This window comes from Nannobrachium achirus, assembly GCF_963921795.1.
Source record: "Nannobrachium achirus genome assembly, chromosome: 2".
Classification (NCBI taxonomy): Eukaryota; Metazoa; Chordata; class Actinopteri; order Myctophiformes; family Myctophidae; genus Nannobrachium; species Nannobrachium achirus.
Window position 1 is genome coordinate 38,855,023 of NC_137811.1, and position 21,077 is coordinate 38,876,099.

Here is a 21,077-nt window from a genome sequence, read left to right on the forward strand (position 1 = left end):
TGATAATTAAATCGGTCTTATGCAGTCATTATTTTTGGTATATGTTAATTTTGTGTTCTCTCTTTTTACGTTATTTAGGTCGAGGCTTCAAATAAGCCCAATGTGTTTTCTGCACCACCCTGCACTGTACAGTATATTACTGTACTGCATGTCTTTTTTGTTTGTTTATGTTTCCATTCCACATCAGAAACATGGACCTCCATGGAAGCTTCCATAGAGGCTAGCTTCCCCATGGCTCACGGGCAAGGTGAAAGAGAGAAGGATGAGGCTGGCAGGGCAGGGCACTGTGTCAGGCACCTGGAAATGGTACCAAACAAGCTGACACTGTGGCAGCCAACCCAAGGAGCAGCTACGAGGGGAAAGACACACACCACCTACTACATAAACACACTGCAGCGAGGGTGACAGTGGAGCCAGCAACACTGCAGAGCACAAGACCCTGATGCTAGACAGGAATGAGTGGAGGGCAGGGATTCAGGAGTCCCGAGTTGGTATTGGCCAGTCCACAATCTCACATTGCATGTTTTATTTCATTGTTGTGTATTTTAAGTCAAGAATTTAAAAAAATCACACCTAGTGTGAAGTGAGCGGTGCTATTTTTATTTCATTAAGCGTCCCGCAAAGCTTGGCCAATGTGACAAATGGACGTACAACAAACTTTGAGCACTTTGTGCCAAGATGTAGGCCAGATGTAAGCCACGCTTCAGAGCCCGGACAAAGCCAGATGTTGGAGCTTAGCTCCTTCGAGGAGCACTGCTCAAAAATTAAATTGAAACCGAAAATGAAGCCTCCAGGCAAAGAGCAGCAGTTGATAAAACAACACGTACAGTAAACACCAACAACTGTACCTGGGCAGGGCAGTATGCAGCTCTCCTTCAGTGTGATCTGCTTGTCTCCGTCCACCTCCAGCTCCAGGCTGCCACACAGCTCCTCGTCCACCAGGCTGCCCTCGCCCTCTGCAGAGCCGTCTGACACCAAGCAGGACAGGTTCCTGAAGCGCTGGCCGTGTCCACACACCACATTCTGGGACAAGAGACACAGCAGCAGGTAAGGGTTGAATTATAAACACTGGACCAGATACTGGAAACATTTTAAATGGTAAATGGTGCATTTATATAGCGCTTTTATCCAAAGCGCTTTACAGAGATTGTGCATTACATTCACCCATTCACGCACACATTCATACATCGGTGGCGGAGGAAACCATGCAAGGCACCAACCTGCTCACCGGGAGCAATGTGGGGTTCAAAGTCTTGCCCAAGGACCCTTCGACATTAACTCAGGGGGAGCCCAGATTCGAACTGGGAACCCTTCGGGAACCCTTCGTGCTCTAATAACGGTTTCTCTACCCCTGAGCTATGCCGCCCCACATCAACCCCAGCATCCCTATTCTGGGAAACATAGCTAATCAACAAATTTGCAACACATTGTGAGCTTGTAGACTGGCTATTTTTGGATAAGATATTTGGTGTAGCGGGAAGGAATGTATAGAATCTTGGGGGTCAACAAAGTATTAAGTGGTTAAAGCCGACATCATAGTCGCCTGGGCGGTGGAAGGCTTTACACCGCGGTGTAGTCTTTTCGAGTCTTTTTGAGTCATGAAACTACAACGTTACATCATTCCTCGCGGTGGAGAGCTTTCCACCGCGAGTACCGACACATCTATCTGTTTTTACTATCAGACAGACAGGCTCTACACCCCGTTCACTGATTGGTCGACCTGAACGGAGTTTGCGTCTGAACCAGAGGGAGGCGGGGGAGGACTTCACCGTGGGCCCCGTGACTATGATGTCCTGCACTTATTTTCTGACTTGCGGTGGAAAGCTCTCCACCGGTGGATAGCTCTCCACCGTACACTCTGATACGGCCTTTAGACTCCGAAAGCACATGAAATGAGCATGGATGCCTTCTAAAAATGTATGAAATTTGAGGACCACTCACTATGTCTCCAGGGTTTCCTTTGCCTGTATGTCACCTGCAATTTCATACCTGGACAAGATCCACATATTGTACTGTACCTCCACTCTGCACTCGGACCAGGGGCTGTACTGCCAGCGGTAGCAGGGCCTGACAGGACAGGGCTTCCACTGCTCCATCTGAGGGGGACACGGACGTCCATCCCCCTGAGAAGCCTGCACCACCGACCTCTGCCTCCACATCCTCCCTGGACCAAACAGACAGTACGTGACAGGGAGAGAGAAACTGTGTTAGCCTTGTGTTTGCCTGGCATGATAGATGACGTGCTTGACTTAAACAAAGCAGGGGTTTCCAAAATAGCCTGCATACAGTACTTCTCTGTCCCAGAGCCATATTGATTTGTTCTCGGTGTGCTGGTAGTAAAATGGCTTCTCTGCTCTGCCAAGAGGCCTGAAACTATTTTGATCACAGTGCAAAATGAACAAAAAAAGCAAACAAAACAAAACAGAAAACAGCTAACTCTAACACCTCTAAGCTTTTAGTTTCTGTCATACATCATCTCCACTTTCCACCTCCAGTTCCTTTTTAGCCAGTATTAAACTCTTATCTGATTCCCTATGATTTAATGATAGCACTGCAAAGGTTTCCACACAAGCCTATGGGGCAGACACAATAATATGACAGAATCAATTGTCCACACTGTCATGCGTACCTTTCCACACTTGCATTTCACTGCTAGTACCTGTATGAGTAGTGACAAAGAAACCCTCTTGATTCTTTATCAATTGCCTACTCCTCTGATCTACAGCCACGCAACGGGAGGCCTATGATTGCAATTCCTTTAGTTTCACTAAATGCTTTTCTTAAACATTGGTTTGCTTTATTTTAGACAGGAAAGTGCAGACTACAGAGAGAGAAACCAATAGAGGGACATGCCAGATGCCACACAGCCGGAATCGAACAACAGATGTTGTAATTATGTGACTTCAACATAACTCTTACATTATCTCTCTCTCTTCATGCTCACTACAGCTTTTTAACTGTGCAGTAGTTGTCTGTACCACTGAAATTCCCTTTTAACTCTTTGAGTGCCACCCCGTTCACCACTAGAGGGCGCCCAGTGGCCATAGAAAATCCCATAGAGATATGCTGGTATATGCAGAAGCCCTGCAGCCATGACTTGCCTGAACACTTTCCTTTGTGCATGTACAGGAAGAGGATGAAGTTAGCTTGAAGTTAGCTATTGGTTACCAAGCATTTTAGAAGCCTTATTTTCGTCAACTTAGCCATGATTAAACCTTGCACATCTCATGCATGGGAAAAAAACAGAGAAGAATGAGCTCTAAAAAATCCAATGCAATCCTGGATTGCATTGAAGTGGATTTGTGCAGTTTGTTCACAGCTTTCAAACAAAAAAATCCGATTGGAAATCCGTTCAGGCATTCTTGAGATAATCGCCATTATGTTTTACATGTTATGTAAACAAACATGGCTGCCCTGTATGTTAGATGGGGTTGTATGGGGGTGGAACATGCAAAATCGCGATTGAAATCATGTTCACTAGATTTGATGGGGTCCAAAAAAAAATAAAAAAAAATTTTTTTTTTCAAATTTTTTTTTTTTTTTTTTTTTATATCCCGAACATGTTCGGGATAGGCACTCTGGTATGCGATAATATATCCCGAACATATTCGGGATAGGCACTCAATGAGTTAAGTGGCTAATCCCAGAATGCGTTCTTTTTATGAATTACTTCATGGCATTTTTGGGGTTTATTTCACATACAGTATTTCGGTGTAGAGAGACAGGAAACTAAGGGCAGAGAGAGAGGAGATACAGTACATGCTAGACAAGATGGGATCGGGTTCGAACGTGGGTCCTCGTGCTCACATTCATCACAAGGAGATTATGGTCAGCACACCAACTGGCTGAGCTACCAAAGGCACCCCTAATACTGTACATTCATTGACAGACTGCAACTCTTACAAAACACTGATACTAGGGTCAGTTTGTAATATTGTAGCTGACCCTTTATAAATCTGGTAGCTTTTAAAAGTCACCTTAAACCCACCATTTTACAATACATTTTATTGTTATTACTATTATTATTATTATTATTATTGAGCGGTGCAAAACGCTCCTACGTTTCACTTTGTATGTGTCAGACCCAAAAGATTATGAGCATCAGTGTTCATACACAAAAAGTAACTGACATCACAGACAGAACGGCCCATACAAGGAGATATAAGCGTGTGTGGTGTTTGCACCTCTCACTCACACAGGTGTGATTTTTATTATATTATTCAGATTCTAATTTATATATTTATATTTACATATTTACATATTTACCTTTACAAATTTCGGATATAGTTAAATTCTCTCTGACCATTTGCAATTGAATTTACTCTCCATAATCCTGTGCAGAAACTAACCTTAACCACAGAGCGGGACACATAGAATGCATAGAATGGGACAAGTACATTTCCCAAGACTTCGCTTGATGAATAAGCTGTCAGAGAACCAACAAACAAACTAATGTGCTTTTGTCTACATGTTAAGTGGAGGCTTGGATTCCAGAGGAAACATTATCCGTGCAAAACCAATTATCAAATGAACACCTGCTCTCCATTCCTTTGCATAATTATGGGTTATCACAAACAGAAACAGAGACAGGACATGTAACAATCACCTGGTTCAACATGCCTGACTGCTTTTTACAGCACAATTCATCCAATGACTTCTACCAAACAAACAGAGATACACTCAATTTCTATGAAATCTTGATACTTTTGAAAATGGGTATACTACTGTAGGCCTGTATGCGTCAGGGCGCACATGGAGAACTCACTGTTTAGTTTGCGCTTTGCTGAAAATAGATTTTCAGACGGTGTAGTTCAGGGGTCATCGGCATGCTGGCTTGGGGTGGACATTTTTGTCAAAATAACATTTTTGCCACGAACAAGCAAAATGAAGGGATAATATTATTACCAGAAACACATAAAGAGCTAGCCCTGAATGACCATAACAGGTCTGTAACTCTGAGTGTCCAAATGGAACCAAATGGACCCTATAGAGTCCAGTTGGTTCCATTTGTACACTCTCAGAGTTAAGGGATCCTTGCAAATAAATCATTTGAGAACCACTGTACTAGTGGATTCCTACATTCCTAATATGCCATAGTGTCGTAGTAAATACCGTAAGTGTTCTGAAGAAACCTGGACATTTGACATTCAGTAATTGGGTATATGATCAAAATAAGAACATTATAATGGTGTGCCATGCACAGACAAGACCAGAGTTTCACGGACATAGTGATGACCCCTGGTGTAGATTGGGCAGGCTTAAGTTCACCCACTATCTACCTGTATGTCTTGCATTGTCAATCCCTGTACCTTCCAGTCCACAGGTCTGTGAACACTCAGACCAGGCCGACCACTCTGAGAGCTGACAGTTGACGGGACATTCCACCACACAGGAGATATTCATCTGCCACTTCTTCTCCAGATTTAACTACAGAAGGAAATGGAGAATAATCCATCATCATCATCATATCGTTCACAATTCCGGTCTCTTCAGACAAACCCATTACCAGCTCTGAACCATAAAATGTGTTGGAACTCAGCGTGACATTTGCATACTACAACTCCCAGAAGCCTTTGTTCTGAGAGGGGGCATGTGGTGCTAGGCAGCCACCAGGCTGGTCTACTGGGATACCAGGGCTCTTTTGAAAGCTGTTCAGACACATTGTGTAATTGTGAATAAGCCAGACGATGGAGAGGGCCATGGGTTAAATAGCTGTGGGGAAGACTCTCTGCCACAGCCTGCCGGATACAATTACACAATATGAATGAATAAATGCCTGACCCAAACCACTGACAGCATTGTCTGTGTGGTGAACACTTCTGAATATTTCATATTACTGCAGGCGTAATAGTACTACGAAAACGGTAACGAGTGACGTGATTAAGTCTTTAAAGAGGAGGTGTCTGTCAGAAAGACAAAAGATAGAGGAAGAAGGAACGTAAAAGAAGTAAAGGGGTACAGACTGAAGGTCAACTAATGGTAATTCATAATAATGAACAGAAAAACATGATACATCATGGTCACTGAATGTCAAGCTTTTGAGCTTGACATTCAGTGACATAGAGAGAAAAAGAAAGAAAGAAAGAAAGAAAGAAAGAAAGAAAGAAAGAAAGAAAAAAAGAAAGAAAAGAAAGAATGGACATTTTGGACACAAAGATGGACATTTTTGTCAAAATTATTTTTTTGCCACCAAAATACAAAATGAAGGGATAATAATATTCCCAGAAACACTTAAAGAGATAGCCCTGAATGACCATAACAGGTCTGTAACTCTGAGAGTGTCCAAATGGAACCATTTGGTTCCATTTGGAAACTCTCAGATTAAGGGGTCCTTACAAATAAATAATTTGAGAGCCACTGTACAAGTGGATTCCTAAATTCCTAATATGCCATGGTGTCGTAGTAAATAAGTGTCATACATATTCTGAAGAAAACCTGGACACTGGACAACAACATGACACATCATGGTAGTTATTTTGAGCTTGGCATTCAGTGACATAGAGACAAGAGAGAGAGAACCAGGACTTACCTCCTCACAGAACTTGATGTCAACAGACTTGCCATCGCTGCGAACACAGTCCAGCATCCTGGTCTTCACCCCATTCCCACACACAGCGCTAGGGCTCAGCTGACACGTACTCCAGTCTGAGAGGAAGGAAACACAACGCGGTGACACTGTTGTTTGCATTCCGGTGACACTATTCCTTGCCCACAAATCTGAGCAATCAGCAGTAACAGCTGACAAGTTCAGAGTCACAGTTTGTGTGTGTGTGTGTGCCCAGGCCATTGAACAGGCTTTGTAGCATCCTAACAGTAGTGTGCTCAGCTGACATGTACTGTACTCCCAAGCAGTGAATCTTTACAGGCCAGCAAATAAAGGCGAGCCAGTCTATACCGTTATGGTTGTTAGCTTCACAACGGTGCCAATTCTTACTTCTCTGCACTTGGCTGATGGCAAGTGACAGCTAAATTGTCCCTTTTAGTAAAGTAAATTATGAATTCTGGCCTTTTACGCATAAGAGAATATTTCTACACTGCAGTATTGATACTTTTACTTAAGTAAAACACACCACAGTCCCCGGTGAGGGAGACGTTAGATTCAAATACATCTATGACGACTCTCTCCACTTTTTCACATTATGCTCTATCAAGAATGTTATTCTATCAGTTGCAATAGACCCCCTTTCCCTGACTGTAAGGATTTTCATTTCTTACCAACTTCATTTTCATTTCGCTGCCATTTAGCTAATGCTGTTATTCACAACCAGTGCAGCTACAAAGTAATCTTGAATTCTGCCAACACTGTGTGCAATGAATAGAGTAGGTGTTAATGAACAGTACCCAGGCAACAGATGTAATAAAAATTCTAGACAGCTCATAATGCTAAATAAAGCATTGACTGATAATAAAGAAGAAAGGGCAATTTTGTGGATACAGTACAGTATATCTCACAGTTTTGATTATCAGAATTCATGCTAAATATCTTATTGTGGTGTACTCTTCCAGGCTGAATGCTCTGTTGACAGTGTGAAGAGGTGTGTTGGACCCTGTACTTTTGGTGTTATGTTTTTATATTGTCTGTATTTATGTTTTAATTTTGTATGGCTTTGGTTTTGTTTGTTTCTTTATTGTTGAATCTAATTGATGCTGATAGATGATGCTGCTTGAAGCTAATAAACTGCATAGCTCTTATTATCAGGCACATGTTGATATATATTGATAAATGATTAGTGCCAACAATATACTGTATGAATCTGTATTGATAGAATGTTGCTAATGTAATTGCTTCTGTTAAATTCTGTACAGTATGAGTGTCAGTTGAACAATGTCTACCACATAATCATACAGTAGCTCTTGTGCACAGATCTTAGAATGTAAGTTTAATAGATTACAAGAGTACATTTAAAGGGTTGATAATGATTTATGAGCTGAAAATGACACTGGGCTAGACTTGTCTAGTTGATGACCGTTGCTATGCATGGCAGCAAATATTAGTCACTCACTATTAAGTGTTAAGGACAGAATGCCATACAGTTATACTACAGTAAGAAAGTGTGCATCATCTTAAAATAACATCTAGATTACATTATCAGTACCATGATGATTACTTTGTCAGAAAAGAGGCCAATGCAGTTTTACATGCGCTTCCTTGAAACCCCCTGGTCTGTTTCCTATCATCATAACAGTTACTGTCTGTGTCAGGGCTAATTTAGACTTTGTTGGATGATCACGTCCCGACCTGACCCATTTTGTCAGTTGAAAATCGGTTATTTTTGTCGAGTGACATTGTGTAAATTGGGTGTTACGGTGCCTTTGGCCAACAAAGCGAGCTTTATTACTCCTATTCCAGTCTTCTCCTCTGAAAGTGGAGGAGGGCGTGGCATCACTGTCAGCACGTCAAGTATTTTACAAGAAACATCGACCGAATATATCAACCTTCAGAGGCAGCATGCCAGCTTTGCTGTGCGGTGAGCATAGTGTGTGTGTGTGTGTGTGTGTGTGTGTGTGTGTGTGTGTGTGTGTGTGTGTGTGTGTGTGTGTGTGTGTGTGTGTGTGTGTGTGTGTGCGCGCGCGCGTGCGCGCGTGCGTGCGTGTGCTTGGGTGCTAGTCATAGGCACACCATTTCAAATCCAGGGCACTTGGGTACCAAAGCTCTTACATAAATACATATACTGTGTGCGCTGTTGTTAAAAAATACAAAAATACGCTGCCATTATACAAGAGTGCTGGGGTATCACTCATGAAGCCTGCTATCCTCTGACAAAGATGAGTCGCTGTTTTTAGCTGCAGTGAGCTCGTTTCAGAGCTCAACTCAGAGCTGGGGAGCTCCGTCTCCTCCTGTAGGGGAGGCTTTGTGAAGCTCTGGGGAGTGGAACAGGGAGACTGCATTGAGGAGGAGGAGGAACGGTAACAGAGTAGCCGAAAGTGGGAGAACAAGGGGAAATGAGAGAAATGGCTCAGCTCAGCCAAGATGGTCTCAGCCAAAATGAGAAACAGACCCTCTTCCCTGTAATGATCTGTGCTCGTATTTTATGTACATAATGCCCTGGGAAAGCCTGCGTGGAGATTAGCCGCCAAGTCTTGCAGTGTTAATAACAGAGACAAAAACACAGACAGAGGAAATTGATAAAAGGGAGCAGCATCAAAGATCAGATGACAAATATTAATAGAATTTAATTATGATAATCAACCTACATTTTTTAAAGAAAGTACTGCTAATTTACACAATTTTAAAACAATTTTAACTGCATTTGGAACAGATACTGTATGTAGTAAGAATGAAGACCTACGGTACAAAAGCAAGGCTATATTTTGTATACGTTAATGGGGATTGTAAGGATTACTCCCAGACTAGATCAGCCTTTTATCCAATTTCATAAAGGAATATATTATTCACTATCATGTCCTTTACCTGTGATATTGTAGAAGTAGTTGAAACAGTTTAGATTCAGGCTACAGGGCTCTTTGTCAGTGGTTTCAGGACACTGCCTCCCCACACTAGGTGACCGGAGCGCATAAGCCGTCCTCACTCGATTGTTGCTTCTGGTGCAAGGCTGAAACAACAGGAGATGCAATTTCTATTAACCATTTTGATGGTTTTCAAAATGAGAGAGGGTTGAGGGGTGTATGTTCATATGAAAGCATAAATGATCCAGTGAGCAAGCCATGTTGCAGCAAGTGATAAGAACAGAGTGCACACAGATCCTCAAACCGGAACTAAGCCTTTTTTCAACACAGAACTCCTGCCAATATGATGTCCATATTTACTGAACAATAAAGTCTATTCAACTGGGTGAATGTGCCTGCTCTTTGATTATTTTCCAGCTTGTTGCTACATACTGTACATAATTTCTCTAAATAAGTGGATTACTATTAGGACACTCTGATGTTCATGCCATTCCCTGGATTGGGCTCTCCCAGAGGGAGTCATTTTCTAATGCTACAATATATCCACGGTTTAGAAACTCCGTATTCTGTTGGCATTCCCAGAATAAAAAAAATATATAATAATGTTTGTATTTTATAACAGGAAACGATAGCAAGCCTTTTTTCAACTGGAATGGTATACCAGCAGTTCTTACACAGCCATTGGCCACAGTGGGGATAGTGAGGGAGAAATGACAGTCTTTAAAATAACTCCATTGCCGGAGTGATGAATAAAACATGTGTGCAGTCCCACCGGTGCCCGCTGTGGACTCCATGTCGAGATTGGAATTGTGGGAAGTCGTGTGTCAGGCACTCAGAGAGAATGGGAGTGATTAACTGTAGCCTGAGTTCTGATGTGAGAACAGTGGGTGAAGTCAAAGCCGTTAAATTTTGCCTTTAGCACAAGTCAGTGTTGTCAGAGGTACTGAGGCAGAAGCTGAACTGAATGTTCTGCTGTCTCTTATGCTTAAATTATACTTGGTTGTGCAGCGATGTCATACCCCCCAAATAGCCGATCTACAAGCTCACAAGACATCGCGAGCTTGTAGATGTTCAGGACACAACCAAATTATATACTGTATACTGTATCAGGCTTTATGTATCATTTTATACTGTACATGGTGTAGCCTAAGGGTTGAGGGCTACTCTCATGGGGTTGGTTGGTATGTGATTGCCAAAACTATAAATTCAACTTAATTTGTATTAGATTATTATTATAAACCTTTATTTAAGCAAGTGAGTAGTATCACTGAGATTCCAAAATCGCCTTTTCAAGGAAGGAATCGCTGGCCAACATAGTAGCAATTACAGTGTTGTAAACAACATAAAAGAAAACAATCAAATGCCTAAAAGACAGAATAAAGGAAACAATGTAACTGAGGAAGCAATTACAAATTCCAATTGAATCTGCCACCAAACCCTTCATTTTAAAAGTCCTAATCGGGATCAGCTCATTTACAGTAGCTGCACATCTGTCTGCGTAGTGGTCCCAGGGTGCCGGAGCAGCAAACTTAAACACTGTTTCAGTACCAACATTAAGAACAGACAGTATGAGGGTGTCAATACTTACTAGTTCAGGGGTCTTCAACAGGGGGTCCGAGACCCCTAGGGGGTCCTAAGAGTTACTACAGGGGGGCCTCCAAATCTTTGTGTGATAGAAACTTTTTTTCCTCCTTTTTTATATTAACCACTTGAACAGATCTACAAGCTCACAACGCCTCGCAGTGCGAGGCGTTGTGAGCTTGTAGATCGGCTATTTTTGGCAAATAGCTTTGGTGTAGAGGGGAAAACTAGCAGACTAAATACAGAGTGAAAGGTCAAGTTTATTAAGTATTGACAGTTCAAGTGGTTAAATATCTGAAAACACAAATTTACATGAATCCAAAATACACTACTAATGATTATGTTGTCAAACAACGAAACTACAGTATATGGAATCTATGAACAGGTTGTGGGGGTCCCTGCTTCATCTCTCTCTCTAAGGTGTCCTTGGCCTGACAACGTTGAAGACCCCTGTACTAGTTAATGTGTCAGATATTCCCATAAAGAAGTGTGTGTATTCCACAAATGTGACTTCCAAATCCCATTCATGAGTTCTTGGATTTCTTATCATAAATCTTCTAGCTCCTCTGCTCAATACCCAGTGAATGCTGGGTAATATAAGTGATTTACTGTGATTTTTATACCTCACTACAGTTCGTATATCTCTTTTATATCTCCGCTGTGGGCGAGAAATAACCTGCTGGGAGAGATTCACACACCACACAGTACAACACAATGCCGTCTCACTATCCTTTGAATTCGTTAGGCCTCCGAGAAAATAACTTTGATGAGATATAGACATCCGGGATTAATCTCCATGGGGGCTTATGGTGAATTCTCACAGCTCCATTTGTTAAGAGATTAACTTCTTTTGCGCGACCGTCTTCTGGCTGCTCTGTGTGTGCTTTCATTCATCCAGTGTGCCAGCTCTTACCCGGCTGCAGCGACTCCAGGGGCCCCAGTCGTTGAGGACACAGTCCTCTGGGCAGGGCAGTCGGTTCTCCCTGGCCCCTAGAGGCATCTCCTCCGGGTCACACAGGTAGTCCTCCACTGGGTCTGATGGCCCGTCTATGGTGTTTAGCATGCACCTGTGGGATTGGTCCAGAGATACGAGGGTGTTTAGCATGCAGCTGTGGGATTGGCCCAAAGATACGACGATGTTTAGCATGGGTCATGTGGGATTGGCCTAAAAGATACAATGGTGCTTGGCATGCACCTGTGGGATTGGCCCATACATATGCTGAGGTTGATCTTATTTGAACTATGCAATGGGATGATAAACAACACTGTCATTGCGTCAAGGGACAGTACGGGGGTCACCTTTTCATTTCTACATGGGCTTCCAACAGAAAGTGAAACTTAATTGCGACCGAAAGTTGCAGTTTACCATGAGAAACGCCACAGCTTGTCTCTCTCTCTGACATCACCCTCTGGCTTCACTGTGATGTCACACTAACATAATCCATTTTATGCCCATATATGGAGTTCCCTGATGTCATCAATATTAATGATGCCCTGTTAGAGAGATCCCTGTGATGCCAGGGGGAACGCATCCCTTTTATGCCCATTTATGGAGATATGAAGATCCCTGTGATGCCAGGGGAACAAATCCTTTTTATGCCCATATGGAGATCCCTGATGTCCACATCACTGTGGCGCAGGTCGCTTGTCGCCCTGAGGCGTCTTACTAGTGTATTTAATACTGTATGTGGCCATGATGTGGCCTATTTCAGTGATTCACAACCTTTTCATTTCAAGGACCCCCAATCTGGAATATCTTACTGTACATGCCACAGTATACAGGTATGTGAGCTGTTCTTTTCTATGAATGCAAGTATATATATATATGCACGTATCGGAAATGGAATGCAAATGCAGGAAAATAAAAAGGCTAAGAAGGTTCTATCATTTGCAATCGATTCCTACCTGACTTTTCTGGTCTGGACCCCCTCGCCGCAATTCTCTTTCAGGTCCACGTTGCTAACCTTCCAAACGCTCCATGGCTCTGCCACCCAGATGTACTGATTGCAGTCACTCTGACATGGTACTACTTCATACACCTGTGATTATGCAGAGGATTGGAACAATACAATACATGTTTTATCTGTACATGAGGATGGTGTTCTAGTGCAGTGGTTCTCAAACAGTTCCATGTCAAGGACCCCCAAATTGACACTTATTAGACCCACGGACCCCCATTTGAAAAGATATGCCAGGGACCCCCATAGGAGAAGATATTTTACAGCTCTATAGCAGTGATTCCCAACCATTGTAATTTCAAGGACCCCCAGTTTAACGTGCATTATTCTAGGGACCCCATTTAATTGCATTTCTATCTCTGAGACCCCAATTTATATTGTAAAATCTATGTTAATTTAACGGGTCCATTTAACACTCTCAGAGTTACAGACCCATAAGGTTCTATTTGGTTCCAAACAATCATTTAGCTGGGGTCCTGGGAGCCCCTGGAATTCCCTCAAGGACCCGTGGGGGTCTCCGGACCCCACTTTGAGAACCAATGTTCTAGTGCTTCAATTCTGCTGGTAATGCTGCTGCCCTTTTTTTCCAGTGTGGGTAAATGGTGGAAATGTGCTGTCCATCTATCTACCGCATGTCAGGGAGCCACGGGCATGGATGACATTCAACATGTGAAACTACATTATAAATGAGAGAAGAGAGAGGCTCTTACCTGAGCCTGTAGCGATAAGTCATATCCAGTGGGCGTTGGCGAGGAGATTAAAAACAGACATAGTTGGATTAATGAATGTATGCCCGGTGCAATGAGCGCAGTACATTTGATTAATGCGGCAGTTTAAAGGACATAATCAGAAAATCCCCCCAGCACAAATACCTGCATGAACGAGGAAACTGTGCACCGAAACATCAACACAACCTTAATCTGCATCTGTTGATATCCACATAGGCCAAGAAGCATTTAATTTTTTCCCGCAAATCAACGCAAACTCAACGAATCAGCCAGCATGACGCCAAAAGCATTAATATGGTAGATGGGTTCCATTTATAGGAACCATTTCTTTCTCGCCGCTTCTGCTCAGCAAAAACGCTTGCCGCAATAATGAGAGGAAGGTAATGGAAAGCCTTGCGGACTCGAGCTTATTATTCATTGAGATTTCATTTGCTCCCTCTTATTTCTCTCCCCATCGCAGTGTCTTATAAGTATTGCTTGTCTTGGAGTTGTCATAATCCAAAACACATTGCAGCACAGTTCATAAACAGTCGCTAGGAGACAATGGCAAACTGAAAGAATGTCTGAGGTTTCAAGCTTCCATTCATCTAGCACCATAGCAATCTGTTTTAACCATGATTCATGGAACTGGACATCATTGGTGTCGCACCAAATTCTGGGCCCTGGGTACAAGGATTCACTGCGGGCCCCCCATGAATGTTCTTCATAGGGGGAGGGGGTTTAACCCATTTAGACTGGGAACACATTATTACGCATTATTTTGTGCTTTAACTATTGACAAAACGTGAACATTTGTGCAAGTCTTTGAATATTTCAAATCCCCATCTCAAAATATTTAGTTCCCCCCCAGAAAGCAAAATTTTAGTTACAAATACTTAAAAAATACATACCGGTATATTCAAAGATTTGTACACATTTTCACAATCAAAAATAGCAGATCTACAAGCTCGCAGCGCGGCACTCGGTGCCACGATGTGAGCTTGTATATCTGAGTCCCAGACTTTTCCCCCCCTTGTGACGCCCCTGACCCCCTGCTGGACATTACCTGGTTGATATGGTCCAGTTTGGGACATGGCCTACCACCGTTGTAGGGTTTCTCTCTGAGCCACTTGGAGCGAACTTTGACCCCACTGCCGCAGGACTTGCTGCAGCGTGACCAGTTGGACCACTCGCTGAGCTTACAGTCTGAGGGACAAGGGAGGATGCATGCCTCCTCGATGTAGCCTGTGTGGAGGAAGGAGAACCATTAAAGACTTACTGTAGGTCAAACTTGTCTGAGCTTACAGTTTGATGGTAAAGGGAGGATGCATATGACTCCATCCATATGTGTTGAAATATAATGTCCATGTATTTGCTAGATAATCACAGCGTTTAACTTCCATAATAATAGATTTTGTACAAGTTTTACACAGATTTCATTTATTTGCTAAATAGTTACTATATCGATTTTAAATCATTGAATCGAATCATATCGTATCACCATGAATGAACCAATATCGTCCATGTATCGCATCGTCAACCACGTATCTTGATGCGTATCGTATCGCTGTTAAAATGTATCGTTACACCCCTACTCCTCAATGTAGCCTGGGTGGGAGAAGTACAGTAGAAATATTAAAGAGCACTGCCTAAGAACAGGCAAAAGTTTGACCCAACTGACCTATACTTCCCACTGCGAGTATGACATAAGGGCAAAATGGTAGCTGTGGGAATATATGGCCATTTGTCAATGCACACACAGGATAAAAGAAAAGATTATGGCATTTACTGTACCATTTACAGTACCACAGACATTCGGCCTCCCCCCATTCTAATCCTGCACGCCTCCAAAATCCTTCTGTGCTCTCTCCTAGCCTGTCCTCCTACAGGTGTTCCAGCCCTCTACGGGTGAGAATGACGCTTTAGAGAGCATAAAAGACCATGGCTGCATTGTTTTCATTGTTTTGAAAGAAAAAAATCAGAAACCATTCAACTATTATATAAGTGTAAAAATACACTTCAGTAGTTTGTGCTGGCAGCAAGCTTTAGCATTTCAATCAATTATTTTCCAATGTTTTTCCTATTTCATGCCTTGAATTATCTTTGCCTGGCCGAGGGCAATGGGGGAGATTATATATTTGTCTCCGTCTGTCTGTCTGTTTTTCTGTCTGTCTGTCTGTCTGTCTGTCTGTCTGTCTGTCTGTCTGTCTGTCCGGAGAAATCTCACAAACCGCTTGACCAATCAGTGCCACATTCTTGCGCATACGATCCGTAGACTAAAGTCGTAGCTCCACAAATGTATCACATAAATACATTTAGTTACATTCTTATAAAGGTCAAATGGGTTGGATTGGGACCTTTGCCCAAATATCAGTCATATACTGTCATAGATAAATCATAGATGACATGGGGCATACACTTGTCTGAGTTCTACTGAGCACTTCTATATGTTCTTATGTTCCGTCATTTGAATGTGGTGAATATGAGATTATTTTGATCCAATGATTTTCTGTCAGTTCACAATATTGTTTTCAATGTAGAATGGTACTTTGATATAGTGCCTTTATCCAAGGCACTTTACAGTGTGTATTACATTCACCCACCTACAGCAGAGGAACCATACAAGGGGGCAGTTAAGGGTTAAGTGTCTTGTTCAGGGACACTTCAACACTAAGCAAAGCAGAGCCGGGGATTCAGATTTCCAGGTGGCCACTCTACCTCCTGACAAGAGAAGTAGGATACGCACATCCCCACTTTATACACAGTGGTGGATCCAAAAATGTCAAGTGAATAAAAAGAGCAATATCCGCACGCGATAAGAATGCTCTCTCGTCTTTTATTTTATTTTCCAGGCAAACAACCTTTTTTTCCCAGCAGGGCTTTATCAAGTTTATCAAGTTATCAAGTTGATAAAGCCCTGCCTGGCGAAACGTTGTTTGGTTGAAAAATAAAATAAAAGAGCATTCTTATCGTGTGCAGACTTTTCCTTTTTTTTTTTTTTTTACTCTACCTCCGGAGCTGCTGCCACAGTGTCATTTAATCTGCAGGTGTGTTAGTGGAGGGAGGCAAAGCAGTTTTTACTGTTATGTAACAAGAATGCTCGTAAATCAATTCAGCCTTTGATTAAGAAAATCGATGGGGTGAATGAGCTGAGAAAGTGGGCTGTGTCTCTGGGTGTCTAACTGTCTAAGCACTTGTTTTATTTTCTTTCTTTTTTTGTGTGTTTTTGATGTGGGCTGGGCTCATTTACACTTGTTTCACTCTATAAGAAATGTATGGTGTTAAATTGAATGGCAGTTCTTTTAAACAATTATCTCAGCACCACTGAATCAATGAAGTAAATGAGCAAGAATCAATATAAAAAGAACATTTATTTCAGATCGCTGCCGTGTCTCAGCGGTGCCACTGTGCGAAGCGGCGCCGCTTCATGCAGCAGTTATGACTGCCGCTCTGAGAAATCGGTCTATAGCAGAGCTATAATTGGTCTAATTTTGAGGGAATGTGTATAAAATGATTATGATAAAACGTTTAGGTTCTGAGAAAAACATTGACTGGAGTGAAAACTCCTTCTTAGCTTTTTTTCTTAAAAAAAAAGGAACAGGCCTGAGTTAAGTGTTTCAACAGCAACTGGATATAAAAGTACAGAATATACAGTGTCTAGGGACAAGGGACAGTCAGCCATATGTTACATGAGCATCATGTCAATTAAGTGCTTCTTCTTATCATAGTACCTATTTTCCGGACTATAAGGCGCACCAGACTATAAGGCGCACTGTCAATGAATGGTCTATTTTCTAACTGTTTTCATATATAAGGCGCACCGGACTATAAGGTGCACATAATAGACGCTACTGTTGCGTTATGCATCCAACAGATGGAGCTGTGCTAAAGGGAATGTCAATGTCAATGAATGATCCATATATAAGGCGCACTGGACTATAAGGCGCACTGCAGTTTTTTCTGCAGTTTTTTTTAGAAAATTAAAGGCTTTTAAGTGCGCCTTATTAGTCCGGAAAATACGGTATGTGTAAAGAGAGAGATCTTACAACTAGACATAAGGTTTGCATCAAAACATACCAACAGGATGGAAATACATACAAACCCTAGCTGTCACGTAGAGTGCTTGGCCTTCGGCCACACTGTAAAACTGTTATGTGAAGCACAGCAGTCTTAATGTAAGTGCATATCATACCATGTCCCTGTCTGTTAGTTCAAACCTGCCTACTGCATGTCATCCCTCTCTGTCATCCTCCTACCACACATTTAGCATAAATAAATAATACATCACTTGTGATGTCTAATCCTTCCTTTTAATGGCCTTTTGAATTGTGAAATGGCATACTGTACCAAGACAAGCACAAATAAATGATCGAGACTGGACTGCATGCACTGGTGGCTGACTGTCACAAATTGTTTCATAATCATTTCAAATAGCATACTTATACTGGTTTCCCACCTGCAGCTCTACATCTGCACCGAAGAGGAACATGAAGAGCTTGACATTCTCCACAGGAAACAGAAAATAAACCTGTTTGCTATAGCATGGGTGTTCCGTGGAGCCCAGAATTCTTTTATAGATGGCGTGCTGTGATTTTTAATCATCAAAAAGGTCTACAGAAAGTGTTAAAATTATGTTTTTATGTGGCCACACCCACCTGCTCATTAAGTATGCCTGGTTTTTAGGCGGGTGGTGACCTAGCTGAAGTTAGCCACACCCACAGCTGCAGTTGAATGGTAAAAAGGGGAGGGGATGATATTATGATGTCATTATATCGGTGTATTTCCTGTATTTCTATCACTCATCAATTCGTTTTGTTACGGGTGATATTTATGGTACCCACCACTGTACTTACTACATTTTTACTAAATTTACTAAATAAATATTGAATGAATGAATTTCAACTGGGCCTTTTGGCTCAGTGGCTTTCAGCTTTCAGGAAGTAACCAAAAATACACAGGAAAGACATATTTGCATATTATAACCACACCTGGGGGTCTATTAGAGTAGACACATACAAAACAGAAAAAGTATACAACCATGGCACCACCTCTTTAAGAATGTTTAGGGCAGCTGTCAGATGAATATTACAGTGTCTGCAGAAGCCAAAGGAGACACAGCGAGGGCAAGTTTGGCAGGGGGAGTCTGAGGATAAACCAAACCAGCACATGGGACCATGCCAAGCTCTTTGATGTTGGTACAGGAAAGGACAAAGGAGAGATAAATACTTGAGGGTGAGTGCACTGAGGCAGCCGATCAAGATGCAACTAACACCCCTGTTCAGGTTGACTGATCTGAGTGAGACAGGCAGCGACTATAAAGGATGTCCAAGACTTCCAACTGAAGGCCTCAGATGAAGACCAGCTAGCAATACAAGCCACTGGACGCAGCAGGGCTGTGAACTCAGCTCTCAGTATGAGACCGTCATCCCAACAAAGCAGACCAATATTAAAGAGCTGATTGCACCTTATAGTCGGGGGCCTAAGGGAGATGACATGGTAATCCCGCGCTAATTAGTCTAAAAGCGCGAAATTTTGCACAGATGTAGCTCAGGGCATGCTCTAATGATTTAGCTAGGGCGCCCGAGTTGGCGGCCTTCGGGGTCGCCACAGCAGCCAAATCAAGTTGGGCTCCCATCGACTTTCTATACAGGAGGAAAATACCCAGAAAAACACTTTTTTTCTGGGTATTTAAGTTGGATTTGAGGGGTCTAACTAGGGGTTTGTAATGATGCTGAATCCATTGCAAGCATTTGTTTTGCACAAAAAACATTCCTTGGGCTACAAATGGCCCAAGAAAACGATGGTTTAGTGATGAAAAGTGATGAGTCATCACTTTTCAGAGTTTTTTGGGTGTTTTCTGGAGATGTGGCGCCCTAGCTAAATCATTAGAGCATGCCTTGGGCTACATCTGTGCAAAATTTGGCGCTTTTAGACTGATTAGCACGAGAAAAAAAACCCTAAGGCCTCCGACTAACATGAATGCTCACCCATACATGCATCGTTTTCTGATGCCATTTCTAGCCCAAGGAATGTTTTTTGTGCAAAACAAATGCTTGCAATGGATTCAGCATGATGACAAACCCCTAGTTAGACCCCTCAGATCCTACTTAAATACTAAGTATTTTCCTCCTGTATTGAAAGTCAATGGGAGCCCAACTTCATTTGGCCGTTGTGGCGACCCCGAAGGTCGCCGACTCGGGCGCCCTAGCTAAATCATTAGAGCATGCCCTGAGCTACATCTGTGCAAAATTTCGCGCTTTTAGACTGATTAGTGCGAGATATCCTTAACACATCGGACGCCCACGTGGTTAACGTGTCTTAATTTGCTGGTGCCCATGGCAACGCGTCATTTTACCTACCGGCGAGAGTACTGGCGAGAAAAGTAATCCGAGTAAATGTAATCCGAGTATGTCCTGTTTATTTCGCGAAAATCTTTTCTTTCAGTCAGGACCGTTTTTTATCGCCACAGTGTTTGTGTTACGGCAGGTAGAAGAGGCTGCCGTTTTGAAATGAAAGTGATTTAAAAGCTAGATTAGGAGAAAACAGCATTTTTGTGCAGCCGCTAAACAGGAAGTCAACGAGACACACAGCACGTCCGGGTGACGTAATTGCGCGCTGCATGTTGGGAAATGGAGTTTGTTTCATCACCGCGGTAGCCAAGTGCAGTAGCTACAGTACAGTATAGTTTACTGTACAACGCGTCAAACGCGTCGTGGGCCTCCAGCGACATCAAAGAAATTGACTTGTAGACACCACGTGGGCATCCGATGTGTTAAGTCCTCCGACTATTATACAGTAAGCCTGCTGGAATACCATCACAGAGTGTGTAGGTTTGCTTGTGGAATCTAGAATATCTAAGAGTAGGAATGAGAGAGTAGAGTAGCTATATTTGGCAAAAATAAATATTTGGTGTCCCCTTCTCCTTTCCCTCTCCTCTTGTGGAACATCCCACACCAAATTTCAACCCTCTTGATTCTTGATTCACTGGTGTAGCAATGACAAATCTCATCATTATTACGTATTATATGAACACGTATCTCAATATGAATCAAAAATGTCAGTACCCTGTCAAAGAACGGTGGCAGCAATACTTACACACGCATGCACACGCATGCATGCACCGCACATACGCACGCACGCACGCACACACTCCAATCTACAGGGGCCTGCTGAGCTCAGTAGACCTCTGTAATTAGATTAATCAGCTTCAACCTGTCACTAGACAGAAGGCCAGAATGCACTCATTTAGAATCACAATGCTATGACCCGTGGTGTGCTTGTGGTTCACTTGGACTTCGAGTGTTTTCAATGAATTTCAGGTAAACTTGCATTTTACTCGATAAAAATATTGGGTCCGGGAAGCTGGTGTAGCGGCACTTATAGGCTCAATGTCAATGTCCTGACAGCGTGCCGCGGGTTCGAG

At 42.5% G+C, this 21,077-nt stretch overlaps 1 protein-coding gene across 1 annotated transcript in view; it reads right to left on the reverse strand.

The window, feature by feature from the left end:
* thsd7ab (thrombospondin, type I, domain containing 7Ab) overlaps positions 1–21,077 on the reverse strand; it is a gene marked incomplete at its 5' end in the record, with an annotated part of 186,633 nt that overhangs the window by 21,016 nt on the left and 144,540 nt on the right. The window contains 8 exons of the mRNA XM_080746633.1: positions 849–1,023; positions 2,019–2,164; positions 5,310–5,427; positions 6,530–6,645; positions 9,413–9,554; positions 11,903–12,056; positions 12,895–13,028; positions 14,721–14,899. Of these exons, the coding sequence (XP_080602759.1) occupies positions 849–1,023; positions 2,019–2,164; positions 5,310–5,427; positions 6,530–6,645; positions 9,413–9,554; positions 11,903–12,056; positions 12,895–13,028; positions 14,721–14,899 (1,164 nt within the window). The remainder of the gene's footprint in view (positions 1–848; positions 1,024–2,018; positions 2,165–5,309; positions 5,428–6,529; positions 6,646–9,412; positions 9,555–11,902; positions 12,057–12,894; positions 13,029–14,720; positions 14,900–21,077) is intronic.